We start from the raw sequence: 14,521 nt of genomic DNA on the forward strand, positions 1-14,521 counted from the left end.
CTGTTGGCAAACTTGCAAAAGAAAGTAACCATGATGCGCCTGGCTGAATTGTTGGAAGGCTGTAAAAGTACTCATGCTAATGAGGCAGTTGCTGAAATTCAAAAGGCTTTGCAAGTCACCTTTGAATAAAGTAACTCCAGTTGTTGGCTGTCTTCTGAGCAAATCTGTGCTCGCAGCAGCAATTCATGTGTAGTATTTTGGATTATGTCCTCAAAAGGCTGATAAAAGACTGTCACACAGAAGGCTCAGTGGATACTGCTGGTAAGCCAGAGGAATGAGTCATGGAGGAAGACCTGTAGGGGGGACAGCCTGAGCACAATCTTTCATCAATCAAGAGTAAATTCAAAACCTGCTCTGTGTTGCAGTAAATACTCTCAAGGGAGTGGATCTGTGCAGGAGAACAGTAAATACTCCTGTAGGCTTTGCATTTGCTGTCACTGTTCAGGACGGTGGAGGAGTTCCAGTTCTGATATTTGTTGATATTTGGTGTAATGTACAGGTTCTAAGAGGTACAGAGAGTGAGTACCTAAAACTATTGAAAAGGCCACATCCTTGATTCTTTTATGCAATTCATAGGGCTTAAGAAGAAGAAGAAAGAGCAGTGGCCTTCAGCTATCAAGTTCCCTTAAATGGAGAAGTTAGTGGAAAGCAGTTAGTTATAACTGATGTCCAAGGCACTTGTGCTGAGGTGCTTTCTGGCGGGTCCAAAACTAGGTGCTTCCAGTGCAGGACCCAGCTCCTCACTTCAGAGCAGTGCGTAATTCAGATCATGAGGCTGTAACACGTTGCCTTCTGGCCTCTGATGTTCCACAGCAATGACGAGCAGAGGTTGCATGTGTGCATGTAAAGTCACTCTCCTTTCACGTGGTGCTGTGGTCACAGATCAGATTAACTTCTGTTTGCTCAGGCAGGGAGTTTGGACTCCTCGTCTCTGCTTGCAGCTCTTCTGTTCCCCATGAAGGGAATGGATACCCATTTTGTAAACAAAAGAAGGAAAATCAGGGGAAATGCGTTTTCTGCTTCTGAATTGGAAAGTGTTAGAAGGAAAGCGTTGTCTTCTCTGCTTCTGAAGAGTTCCTTGCACAGCCAAGCAGAAATTTTCAGCCTCCAGGTTCAATCTTTGTGTGTAAAAAAAGTAGAGCTGAGAATGGCCAGGTTCTCAAAAGGTATCTGGCAAGACGATTGAGGCTGGAGGGACTGGGGTGAGCCCGTGTTGCTGGAAGGCAGGTCACGCAGCAATGTCTTGGAAAGGTGTGATAATTTCCTGTAACTCACTCTCACCTGCCGAGATGATTGCCAGCACAGAGCAGGGCATTTAGCCTGCCAGCACCTCCCGGCAGGTTCAGATATGCTGCAAGATCCATTTTCTGCCTGTGCCGGAGGAGGAGCACGGTGCCTGAATTTGGTGGCAGGATAGGACTCTGTTAAATCTGCCTGATGTGCCCAGCTGTAAGCAACTCAAATCAGAGCTGTATAGCCTGCCAAGCTATCCAAATTTTTAAACCTGCTCAATTGAGAAATCATGATGCCTTCGACGTTTGAGGATGGATGAAGGAGAGGGACCAGTCCAACGACAGCTGTGTGTGCTTCTGGGCATTGCTCAGAAAGACACTCGAATTTGGCCTGTTTAAAATCTGGGGGAAGCACACAGCACATGTGTGAACACCCAAACTTTTGCCCACCTACCATGGAGTCTCGACGTCCCTTTAAACCCAGCGGTTGGGGAGGCAGTTCAGTGTATGCAGGTGTGTGTGAGTACGTTTTCCTCTCATGTGCCCTGCCTCGTGTGCTTGGTATGCTTCCCAGCCTTCTAATGTTGCTGAGCTCTTTGCATTAATGCGTTTAATGGGACTTGCCGGCTGACAGTGTGCTGCTGTTGTCGCTCCTTGCTGCCCCCTTGCCTGTCAGACATGCCTGTTACGTGAAACCAACCACATGTTTTCTCTCTCCCTACCCTTTTTCCAGAGTTTTTTGCTGAACTCGGCACAGCGACGTGCGCTCTGGCACTGAACAGTAGCATGACTGAACTGGTACGCTACACTAGACAGGGTTTACAGTGGCTGAGACTGGAAACAAATACGCCTTAACTGGTGCTCCAGGTGGTTAAGTACCTTGAACTTTTTTGCACTTTTGAAGCCTCAGAAACAGTCTGACTTGTTGAATCGTTGGATACAAAGCACCTGCAAGGGAAAATAAGTTAAGGTGGAATGGATCTGGTTACACTGGAAAAACTTTGAATGGTGTTTGTAGGGTAGCGCTTTGCTGCCTTGAAAAAGAAGAGATGGAGGAAAGCCTCGATGTTGATGGCACCTTCCTTTAAAACGACAAAGTGCAATAAATTGTCTGAATGGCTCGATGTATTGATGGTCTATAAACATTTCTATTACGGATAACCAGCAGGACAATAATCACACATGAAGAAGTGCCGACAAGAAGGAAATCTGCCTCCAGACGTTATTACGCAACATCCCACAGTCCACAACAGTTGTGTGCCCAGAAGACATGTCAGAGAAGTGTTTTTGCAAGCACGGATGCAATCTTTGGTGTCTTTGTTCCTCAGATGGCAAGTAGCAACCTCATCAGCACCGAACAGCATTATGTTACAGTAAAAACAGCAAATTGGTCTGCCTTGCCAGCTTTCCAACCTAACCCTCTTGCATTTGTCAACCAGCTGCTGTCCTGAGAATTGGGGGAAGCCACTGCCTTCAGCGCTGCAAGTTCACTTTTTAAGTCATTGCTGCTCTGGTCCTCCTCCTTGCCACACACTCGTGCACACACATGCCCTTAGCACTCGAACTATGTTACTTAGGGTCTTGCTTGGTTTAAGGCTTGTAAGCCAAACACAGCTGGGGTGCCAAAATGACCAGGTATGGTTGGAAACAGCTCTACCCCTCTTCTGTGGTGGAGGGACATTGCTCACACTGAGGACTCCTTGTCCGGTTGCTTATTGTCGCTTCAATGGGTGGGGGTGGACAGCTGTACTGGGTCACCGTGGTTGCTTGGACATCGTTCTGAGTCTGAGAGGTTACATGGGGAGGAATCGCTTCTGTTTACGTGGCTGAATGTGGAACATAAGACAAATGTTGCGTTTGGATATTTGCCTGCAACCATTGCTGGTCTCGGTGAATATCTAAGAGCAGGATTTGGTACCAAAGTAGGGCATCCTTCATGTGGGAGATAACTCACTTGCTCTTTCTCAACCAAACTACAGCATGGGCCCAGCAACTTAGAAATCTGTCAAGGGAACACGAAAGGGAATAATTAGCTGTTTGCAAGCATTTTTTCCTTGCCAGGAGCTGCATTTTTGAAATTGCAATTTTGCAGGTGACAATAACGGTGAAAGCAGCATCCTCAGCATTTATGTATTCAGTAAGGTGACACCCTTCTCTACCCAAAGATGTCCTGTTGTGTGACAGCAGCATCCTGCCATCCTCATATCTAATAGTGTGCCTTAGCCCTCTGGTCCCCTCTCACATCTCTTGTCCTATCTCTGACAGGCCTGTGGGAGTGGCGAAGAGAAGGATGGTATCCCAAAAGAATTATGCTTACAGGAAAGAATTAGCTCCCTTTTACACATATTTTCAGGATGGAGGAACAGGTCTGCATGCATGCAGTGGTACTCCCTTTGTAAAATACCTGCTTTTGTTTTTGAGGCTCATGCAAATGGACAGCACAGTCATTTTGCCTCTGGGAAGAGCTGTTGGGAGCGTGCTGCTACTCTGCCCTAGACCAGAGCACAAGGGAGCTCTCCTCCCGCCTCCCCTGGCAGCGCAGGACCACTGGGATCCTGCCTTAGTCTTCCCGCACCTTCAAGGGACTGTCCTTTTATGTTCACTTTATTAAAAGCCGTAGTGCATTTCAGGGATAAGCTGTCCTAACCAGTGGAAGAAAGGTCCATGTCCTCCCCCTCCCCGTTTTACCTATCAAACTTCACTTGTGCTCCTTCTCCCTGGGGGAGAGACTGCTCTGAGTAAGCCAGGGACAGAGAGGGGCTCAGCATTAACTGTTTTGTTCTCAGGAAGCGCAGGGATGGCCAGCTGGCCTGAAGTCTTGATGTGCACTTTAGAGCTCAATTCCAGACTAGTGGGTCAATACCTTCTTCTGACTTTATCTTCAATCAAAGCTATTCTTAGGATCACCAGCTGAGGGGGAGGAGGGAAAGAAAAAAGCTTTATTGAACCTGAAGACCGCTGTCGGAGTCTGCCAGAACCGTAGCAGAGTGTTAGGGGTAAGCATAAGGTGAAGCAGGGACATGAGTGTGTCCCCCCCCCCCAGTACTTTCACTTGCATACACCCACCTCTCTCCCTGCTGCCAGGCCGGGTTCCCAATGGAGAGCCACTTGCTCACAGCTTGCCTGCCCCAGGGGGACCTGCTGCAACCCGCGAGGCAGGGTGTGCAACTGCTCCTGTCCTACCTCCAACTCGGTGCAGCCCGCGGGTGCACCAGGTCCTGTCCTCACCTGCCCTTTGGTCAATTTGCTGCCCAGATAGTGATAATCTGTTGTCCTGATCCTAGGAAAGCAAATGCAAGGGTGTCGGGCAAGCAAAGTTGGTAAGAAGACACCCGGTGAAGGCAGATGAACTATTGGCATTTGCTTCTTTACGGTTGGGAAAAGGCAGCATGCGCTCTGCTACCATGTGGAGGCGGTTGTGCAAGGGCTGCTCCCAGTCCCAGGGCAAATTCCCATGGGCTTCGGAGGAAAGGAGATCACGGGCAGTTCGTGTCAAAGGCATGTGGGGGCTATTTGGAGGCTCTCATTTCAAAAGCGATCTGTGGAAGCATCAATACCAAGCTACATAGCAGGAAGCTATGTTTTGTTTCAGGTCATGGAGAAGACTGTTTAAATAATAGGTAATTTTTAAAAAGCCATCATATTTCAACCTTGAGCCAGGTCAGAGGCCTGCAAAGGGTTAGGAAAGATGCTCATTGTTTTTACTTGGGCCTGTTCAGGCCTTTAAAAAAAACAAACAAAAAAAACCAACAAAACCAAAAAAAAAACCCCAAAACAAATCACAAACAACCCCCAAACCAAAACATAGCAGTGGAGGAAATAGCATTTGCCATTAGGAAAGAAAACCATGAATCCAGGAAAAAACAGCGGTGATGGTTGAGTCCCAGAAGGAGAGGAGGCGGCTATGGTGGCAAAGCAGCATCATTTCCATGCAATATTTACTTAGAAGAAATAATACATGTGTTGAAATTGTCAAATGTTCTATTTTTAAGATGCCATTTATTTAATAGCTGAAAGCCCCACTTACATGGAGATGAAGATTTCTTCTGTAACAGGAAGTCAAAAGTCTGACTGCAATGTCCTTGTTTTTGGTTTTGTCCTCTCCCCTCCCTCTTGGTTCCCATTATAAATCTGTACACCTTAAGCTTATTTGGGGGATGTATGTCCCTCTTGTTAATAACTTTTTTCCTGCCCTGTGTGTGATGGAGTTTCCGAAATGGTTGATTCATTCATCTGGGGAAATAAACAATAAATGAAGTAGCCTGTGTTATGAGTTGTTGCAAGAGTCCTCGTGTTCTCAGCTTTTTGTAGAGAAATTGTAATTTGCCTTTTCTCTCGGAATGGTCTTAGTGTTTCCCTTCTGAACGAGGTTTAAGGATGAATTTCTATACAAGAAATGTCTGTTTCAATTGCTCCCCTGTTTATCGCCCCTTGTCCTTTCCTTTAGGAACAAGAATGGGTGCAAATCTAGATGCTCAGAGTGGCAGGAGGATCACGCCTCAAGACATCTGCCTCCTGTCCTCCCGAAAGGGATTCAGGGAAGATTGTGCTGGGGTCAGCTTCTGAGAGCTGCCAGAGCCTGGCTCTGAGCACTCGCTGACCGGAAAATCCCACGGGTTGGTTTCATGCAGTTGAACAAGTTAAATAAGAAAACAAGGAGACAGGGCACACAAATGGCAGTTGAAGCGTGCTGCTTTGCGTGTGCCACAAAGGTGTTGCAGGGCACAGTGCTGGGAGGAAGGTCTGCTCAAGTTGAGTTCATGGATACGTTTCTGAAGTGCTGCAAGGAGGATTCACCTCAGGGAATCCCACAGGATTTCATGCCCCATGGTAGCTCTGCTTCTCATTGGTTAAGCAGGGTGGTCTCTTTGCAATGGCCTTACTCTTGTTTGGGGCTTTTCCCACTTTTTGTTTTATGTCGGGCAATGTAACTGTTCTTGGAAGAATGGTTTTTGCATCTCTCTGTGCACGATTGTGCTAAAATTCATGCATATCATTCAGGTCCTTTCTGCAATAGGCATTGCACCTAAGATGGTTGCTAATAATGGATGTGGTTTTCTAATGTAGTAAATTGTAGGGTATGCTGAAACCTGTTTTAATACCCACTAGATATGTTGCTGTTACAGATGTATATAGCAATGTAGACTTTTTTTGGTCACTGCACGCTGAAAATCCCAATGGCAAAATTGGAATTGAAGTATGAATAAAAGGAAAAAATACCTAGTTAGTTAAAAAACAAAACAAAAACAAACCGAAATGTACCCAGATGAGCATCTGCTGGGATTTTTACCTACAGACTAGACAGGAGGAGCTCGGTGGTGTGTTTGCTCAGGCGAGGTGGGACTGGGACTCGATTCACTGCCATCAATTAGTGTTTCAAGTGGCATGAAACCAGGTCAGCCCCAGGCTGATTAAAAGGTGCGTGGAGGGTAAGAAAAGAGGACGGGAAGATAGCTTGTGGTTGTGGACATACGTATGTGGATTAAGCATCTGTGAATTTTGTTCTGGTTTCGGTGGGTCGTGAGGGGTAATTGGACACGAGCTGTCCTGTCTGCCGGCCAGGGTGGAGCTGGTTTTCCTGTGTCGCTCTCGTCCTCTGACCCACCATTTCCTACCCCCTTGTGCCCCAAAAAGTATGTTTCACACACTCCTTGCTTGAGGCAAAAGCAAGGAGGGTTAGTTTTGGAGGTGGGAATGGAGATGGGGAGTGGAAGGAGGGATGCAGAGGAAGGGCGTGCGATGTGCCAGCAGGGAGGTCATCCAAAAGCCAGGGCCTGAGAAGGGGGAGCAGGAGGCCATGGGGCTGCAGCAGGTTTTGACCATCCTGCTCATCTTTCTGCCCTGGGGCAGCGCCCCCCCTTGGCTAAAAGGGTCAAAAATGTTTTGGGGTGGTTTTCCAAGAATATTTTGTTGTTGTAGTTTGGTTATTTATTGAGCCTTTATTGACCAAACCTAATTTTGCAACTGTGTTTAAGTTGAGGTTTGTTATACATTATAGATTAGCTTGCTTTCTCTCTTTGGCTTGGCTTACCCTTTTCAAAGGCAAATGTTATTTTTGGCAGTTTCTCAGCCCTATGCTGCTCTCCAAACACTAAAATAGCCCATTGGCGGCCTGTGCTTTCTTTATATTAATTGCACTTTTACTGACCCCCGTCACTACCCAAAACCAACAGTGTTCCTGGGCCATCATCAGCATTTCTGAATGTGTTTCTGTAAACTTTGCGTTCCTGAAACAAGGACTCGTGCATGTTACAATGGCAGCGTGCGATCACTGCTGGTTTGCGATGTGTTTTGTCAAGGTACAGGGTTCCTGGAATTCCCACTGGGTTTTTCTCCTCTCCTACTCAGTATTGCTGAACTTAAGGTTTTCTTTGGGTCCAGCATTTCCTATCATAGCAATACAGCAATGTTGTCCGCTTCTGTTGAGCCAGCCAAACTGCATCCCAACCGATAGCTTTTTTCTGTTCTCTTTCAATAGTTGAAGCCGTGTATCAGCCCGTATGTGGTCTGTGGCAGCTGAAAGGTATTTCTGAAAGTTGCTCCAATCTGTGCAATTTTTTGCTTGTTACACGTGAGGTGCAGCAGGCTCTGAACTTGCTCATGAGCTTTCCTCGCTGTTCAGAGAAGAGCTAGTTAGGCTTTTGCTTTGTCTTATTTTTCCGGAGGGCGTTGGGAGAGAGAGTTGAGCAAGATGCAATCTGCAAAGCAGAGCAGGAGCTGAAGGTTTTGGGGGTGGTGTTTTCTTTGCGATGTGAATGTGTACGGTAGTGCGGTGGGCGCTGGCAGGACTCGTGTCATCAGGTCTCTGGGCAGTACGTGAATTGTGGCATGCTGGTCAAGCCACTGCTCGTCTGTTCAGCTGCCAGCCTTGCATTTCTGGGTCATTTCTGTGGGATTTCTATTTCAACTGTTACCATACAGGGTTGGGTTTTTTCTTTTTTCACCCCGCTTTAGGCATCATCTTAGAGTGTAAATAAAACTGCAATTCTCAGTGAGAACGTCCTTAAAAAGTAACTGTCAGGTTTCCTGAGCACAGAACATTGGTCTTAAATCTGTTAAATGGTCCATGTCCCGTGGGGAGTGACACGCCAGTCATCCCTCTCGCAGCAGCTCTTCCCGTGCTGGCACACCGCGGTGGCCCAGTGACGGGAGAGGTGCGACGTCTTAGAGCCCCATGGAGAAATGAGGATGCCAAACCTCTTGCAAAATGGAGTCTCCAGTGGGTAAAGATGTGCAAATAAGTGAGGGGAGGAGACTGATGTGTTTGGCTTCAGCACTGAATCCACACTCTGAGGCTTCTGTGAATTAGAAGTATCTGCCTTTTATAGTCCATGAAAAAGATAAAAATCAGATGTGTGATACAGCTTAAAAAAAAAAAAAATCTCCAAAGATACTGTGCCACCAATCTTTTGTTTGTCTTCTGTATTGAGGATGAATTGCTGCGTGTGTGTGTATGTATATATAAAATTAAAATATGAATTTTGACGTGTTTGTCTTCAAGTTCTTCAGATGAAAGAGATGTTGGTCAAAATTGTAAAGACGAAATTAAAAGCGAGCTGCCTGGGGGAGGGGGTGTTTCTTGTTTTGCTGAGATGTCTCGCCCTCCTCTGTGCTCTGCTCACGCACAGTTGCACAAGCACAGCCCCTGGGTGCAGCTTTGCTCGGAGGCGAGGGCTGGTGTGGCCATGCAATTTGTGATCATGCCACGCATCTTCCTTGGTATGCAGTTGCATTTCTTAAAATATTCGACAGCACAAACTTGTCACTGCCTTCACCTCATTGCCGCTTTTTTGAGGGAAGATACCAAAATGTTGCATTTCAGGTTTTTTAACCTTGAAGTTTGAAATTTGGGTGTTCATCCTGATGAGACCGTGATGATGGGATTCATTTTTGTAAGTACTACTCTGGCAAAATAGTCAAGCGTGTTTCCAAATCCCATTTATTTTGCCTGAGTGTGGGGTATGTTTTACTGGCACAAGTGTCTTCAGAAGCTCTAGATACCTGGTACGTATGTATTTTCCTTTTTTTCTCTCCTCCAATGGTACATGCATAGTAGTCCGATGCTGCCCTCTGTCTTTTGGTTTATAACCCGAAAAAGAAAACAGAATTAGTCTTTTGTTTTACTGGTTCCTTTTGTCTGACAGCTTTGACCTTCTTTCGGTGAGGAAGACTTTAATTAAGGGCAGTAACTAACCTTCTGCTAAAGCCCAGTCATCAGTAGGTGTGAATCAGCAGCACATGAGTGCAGGGGGATGAATCTCAGCATAACCCCAAGGGGTTGGAGATAGCAGTGCCCCAGCTAACAACTTCAGCAGGGCTGGGCTGTGTGTTTCTGTGGCCACTGGCTTTACAGAGCAGGGCAAGTGTATGCTCACATCAGCTTTCCTTTTTCCCCTCTGAGAGGCTGTGGTGGAGGGAGTGTCGGCACGCCTTGGAGCAGCGTTGTTGGCATGCCTTGGAGCAGCGTTGGTGCCAAGGTGAAATGGGCTTTGTCTGAAAGCCAAAGTGCGTGTGTGTGCAGGCGTTGCAAGGAGGAAAAGAGAGTGTGTGGAGCCAGAGGGGCTGGCCCTTGGGGAAGCGTGAACTCGTAGATCTTTGGCGGTAATTAGATAAGAGATGGATTATGGTTAGCTGGTGTAGGGGTGCTCCAGCAACCCACATCAGGTGTGGAGTGATTAAAAAGCAAGGAAACCAGCCTGGGGGGAAGCAGACCAAGGTGTGAGTTGCTGGGAAAGAAGCGGTGAGAGAGAGAGAGAGGCATGGCAGTCTCTCGGAGGTAAAAGGAAGACCTTGGGAACCAAATGGGAGTAGCGAGAGCAGCTAGGATGTCCACTGAGGACAGGAAGAAAGAAGGGCTCTTTGGCTCTGCTTTTCCATTCCTGTCCTTTCTGTCCTGCATTCACCAAGATTTTGGCTGGGGAGCTGGCACCTGCTTGGACAAAAGAAAAGTGAGAAGCAGGAGGAGAAAGTTGCCATGTGGCTTAACGTGCAATGACAATGTGACATCTAAATGCACTGATATTGGCAGCTGTAATGTGCTGTTTGTTTCATCTGGCGGCTGTTTATTTGGAGATCTGACTTGGACTGTGTCAGGACAGTTCACGGCTTTGCAATTACTTTCTTCCAGCAGCCCGTGCTGAGTTAGGTGTACTGAAAATGTGTGTAGGGGAAGATAATTTGCTTACGATTCTTGGCCCAAGTTAAGTCTTACCCATCAAGCAAATAAGGACACAAAAATGTTTCTCGTTGGCTATTGAACCAGAGCCAAGCCTCGCTGCCACTCCCAGGAATGGCTGTAGCTGTGTACTTGCAAGCTTAGACTATTAATTTTCAAGACCGTTAATTTAATAAGCATGAGAGAAATTATCCTGTGGGACGCTGCCAGGTAGCAGGGGCGCTTCAGAAGTCAGGCAGGCAGCCGTAGCCACGCACGCGTGCATTCTCTTCATCACAGCCCAGTGTACATGTGTCTTATTATCTCTGTCAGGACGCTGGCTGCCGCACCACCTGATGTAGGTTGTGTGCACTCATTGAAAGATTGAGTCACCATTTCAGTGCAAAACTTATGGCAGGTGTGTATCTGCATGGGCTTTTTGCTTGAAGTGATGGAACACCATAATCCCTGCAGACCAGACAAGTCAGATGGCAGAAATTACAAAGCTGCCTGTTGACTTTTTGTGTGTGTGTGTGTGTGTGTGCTGGAACATGTTGAAAATGAAACTGGAATCCAAGGAATTGCGTTAAAATGCCGTGAAGTGGCAGCAACACCAACCATGCTGACAGAGCCAGGAAAGAATTACAAATATAAGGTTCATCTCCTGGCTAAGAGTGCTTTATTTGCTGCCAGTTCCAGTCAAGAGAACATGCAAAGGTTCAGAAAATAAATACAGATGTGGTAAAAGCAGCCAGCAAAAAAATTTAAGTGGAGCGTCTGGAATAGAGTACTTGGGTTTGCAGAAATGTGCACTGCAGCGGTGTTCAAAATAGTTTTAAAAGCAGTTTCAGCCTAAATGAAGATAGAAAGCCCCATTTAACTGTGGGACTAATATGGAGTTACGGACTTTCCAAGCATTTGTTCTACTTAAGCTTGACCAGGTTAATTGGCTGAATTTTTATCACCCGATGACAACTTATTTGTAAAATGGGTCCCCGTGTCATTTGGTGTCGCAGCCGTGGTCCCATCACACAAGATCACACGGCGCATCCTGCAGCAGTCTCAGCAGACGGAGCAGACAGGCAGCAAACGAGGGAAACACAACCGCTTCTGTTTCTCATTGTGGTTCAGGGCGGTTACATTGGGCTGGAGTTGTTGGGAAGCTGCGCCATCAGGGTTGCATTTTGAGCACTCAATTTCATCTTTAACAAACCTTTCTTTACTTAGGAGTTTCCCCGAGTCGACGGGGCCTGCCCCCGTTCCTCAGTGTTTGCGGTTTGTAGATGGTTTTGCCTGTTGACAGGAATTTTCTCATGCAGCTCATTTCTAACTCCTATAAGAGGTGGAATCACTCCAGAGTCAAAATGTTGTTGCAAGTGGCGGTGAGACACAGAACTGAGGTCATGCAGTTGGGATGCAGGAAGGCATCCCGACTTTAGGGAAGTGCATACACAAGCTCAGAGCAGCAAAGTAATCTCATAAAATTTCCTGGGGCTTTGACAGTCTTACTGCTGCTGGATTGTCTGCATCTCTCTTGCTGGCACTTGAATGCAGTCGGATTGAGCACAGAGTGCTGGTTTCAGAGCCTGCTGCAAGTCATGCTGGTGGCAACTGTGCTTTTATTTAATTACCTTCCCACTGCTCTAAAAAAAGTGTCTTACCAAGACAAGGAGCAAGAAAAGTTCCTGGGTTCTGATGAGTAAATTGTGCCTGATGTGTTCAGTCTCCCTACGTGCGTGCATGCTGCGAGGGTTAAGAACGCTGACGCTGGAATAACTGCCTCCGGATCCCACTGTAGGTGAAAGCAGATCCTGGAGACAGACACGGGATCCCTCCAGCGCCTGGCTGGCATCCTTGTTACCTCCTGCTTCCCTGCAGCAGCCCGAGGCAGTGGGTTGGTTGCCTGTTGGTTGTGCTGCGTAAACACAGGGTGCGCGCAAACCCTCTGCGAACGCTTGGTTGGTTGCAGGGCTGCATCCCCCTCTACAGGCAGACCTTTCGGTGAAATAATTTTCTCTCCACCCCTGTTCAAACAGGCGGAAATAGTCTTTCCGATGGGATTAAGAGTGCATGCGTGTATTTTGTTTATGGTTTAAAATATGCAAGTAGCACATGCGTTGCCTTCTAAAGTCTTCTGTCCACGTCTGAATGTTTTAGCAGTTTTGCTGCAAGCGTGGCTCTCTTAGGAATGAGATGGCTTTGGGGAACGGCAATATTAAAAAGTAATCAAAGCTGTGAAAGTATAACCAAATTCTCACAACCCTCTTTGAATGTAAACAATAAGGTATGAATTTAAGATTATTTTGAGAAGACATAATTTACAAAATTGAAATAAACACGAAGACATGCAAGATCCTTGCATCATCATGGTGTTATGGCGTGTCCTGAAAAAATACAATCAGAAATTACTATTTGAATGTAGCAAACGGAATCCTGACTTAAAGAGAAATCTTTGTCTTTGTATTGATCTTCCATACGTAAAAGTGCTCAGACTAAAATGTCCTGAAGACAAACACAATGCGTGGCCCTTGGCAGCCGTATGGTTTGGAAGGAATTGGGAAGCCACAGTCCCAAGTCCTGAGGTGAGGAGCAGCGGCGTGCGTGAAGGCTGCTGTGAGGCAGCAGGAGAGCTGAGATGGGAGGCGACATGTCCCAGAAGCTGGGGCGGCAGCAGGGTGACCCGTAAGCACTGGCTGCACACCAGTGTGACTGGAGATACAGGGCCAAGGGGGCTGGTCGGGAGTGGTCGAGTCTGGTCTTGCTCCTCCCAGAAACCCATGACGGTGTTCAAATCAGCAGGCTGGAAACTTGGACGTGAGTAACTGTGACCGCACTTGATTCTTACAAACTGATTTTTTCTATGTGTTTAAAGGATGTTCTAACGGACATCTTTGGGTTCATGATTTTTATGGGTCAGTTCAAGGCTTTTAGGTGCAGGAAAAACATTAACAGAAGCAGTAACAATTTGGGATTCGGGATCATTTGGGATCAGAAGTTGCATCTAAACATGATGCACGATTTCCTGAGCTTGGATGTTTAAATACTTTGCTATAGCAAATCCCGAGTTTAGTTCTAAATTAGACGATGCGGTGGGAGTTAGGGCCTGCTGCCACTGGAGGGCTGCCTCACCACGGGGAGCCAGGGTGGGCTACATTCTCCCCTCAGCCTTGGGGGGGTGGGGTACTTCTTTGTCATCATTATCCTGTTGCCAGTAAGAAGAAAAACGAGTTTGCTGGTGTTAAATTACGAGGGCTTTATATGCAGGTAAGTCATTACTTTGTTGCCACAGTAATCCTACGCTTTTTTTTATTTTTGATATTTTGACATCATTATCACATTTCCAGCAATAATGTTTCTAAAAACAGTTCTGCACAAAATATTTGTAGTTCTGGTGCTATCTAAGATTAATAACGTGGACAGCACTATACTGGCAAGAGGGTTGTTCCTTGTAAACCTTTTCTGCAGTTTTCCCGCCAGCCCTTAACAATACGCCTCGGAAGCCCGAGCACAAATAATGTTGGGGGGAGGGTTGCGTACGAATTGAACTACAAGAGAAGTGTCTGTCTTACAGTCGTGTTCAGCCCTAGTGCCACTTGATTTCCAGCTATGGGGTTGACAGCAGAGCTCCTCCCACACCGCAGGGAATCCCACTGCATTTGCTGTAACCTTATTTCCCTGCTGAACACGCACGTCTCCCTTTGGTGCCTGGAAGGCGGCGGCTGTCAGTGTGGTCCGGATGCGTGTGAGTTATTCACAGGCTGCACCCTTGGGTGCTAGCACTTTCCCATCAAGAGGAGAAAAGTATCAACTGGCACACAGCACCCCCAGGCAGCTTGGTTTCACAGTCAGTACTACTTTGTGGAAAATCTTCCCCCCACTCCCCCTCAAGTTTTAGTGTTATCCAGGACATCCATAGAAAAACGTGTTTGTTTCCAGAGAGGGAACCTGCACCTCTTGGTTCCAGCCCTCCTAGCCAGGTCAAGAGCCACAACGGTGTCAACATCCTTGCCGGGGGGCAAGGGCAGGAGCAGGGTGGTATGGTTTGCAGCCGTAACGCAGGATTTTCTCTGCTGACAAAGGTTTCCGGTTGGGAATTATACTCTGCAGAAACCAAAAAAGACTCATTGTTTTAACC

General features: G+C 46.8%; 1 protein-coding gene across 1 annotated transcript in view; it reads left to right on the plus strand.

Annotated features, from left to right (window-relative positions):
* The window catches only part of LOC309683815 (AF4/FMR2 family member 1-like), a gene marked incomplete at its 5' end in the record, with an annotated part of 31,004 nt that extends 28,674 nt beyond the window's left edge, over positions 1-2,330 (plus strand). Inside the window, one exon of the mRNA XM_082499818.1 lies at positions 1,966-2,330. Within this exon, the coding sequence (XP_082355944.1) occupies positions 1,966-2,087 (122 nt within the window). The remainder of the gene's footprint in view (positions 1-1,965) is intronic.
* Between the last annotated feature and the right edge of the window lie 12,191 nt (positions 2,331-14,521).

This window comes from Vanellus vanellus (genome assembly GCF_965231255.1).
Source record: "Vanellus vanellus genome assembly, contig: HAP1_SCAFFOLD_434, whole genome shotgun sequence".
Classification (NCBI taxonomy): domain Eukaryota; kingdom Metazoa; phylum Chordata; class Aves; order Charadriiformes; family Charadriidae; genus Vanellus; species Vanellus vanellus.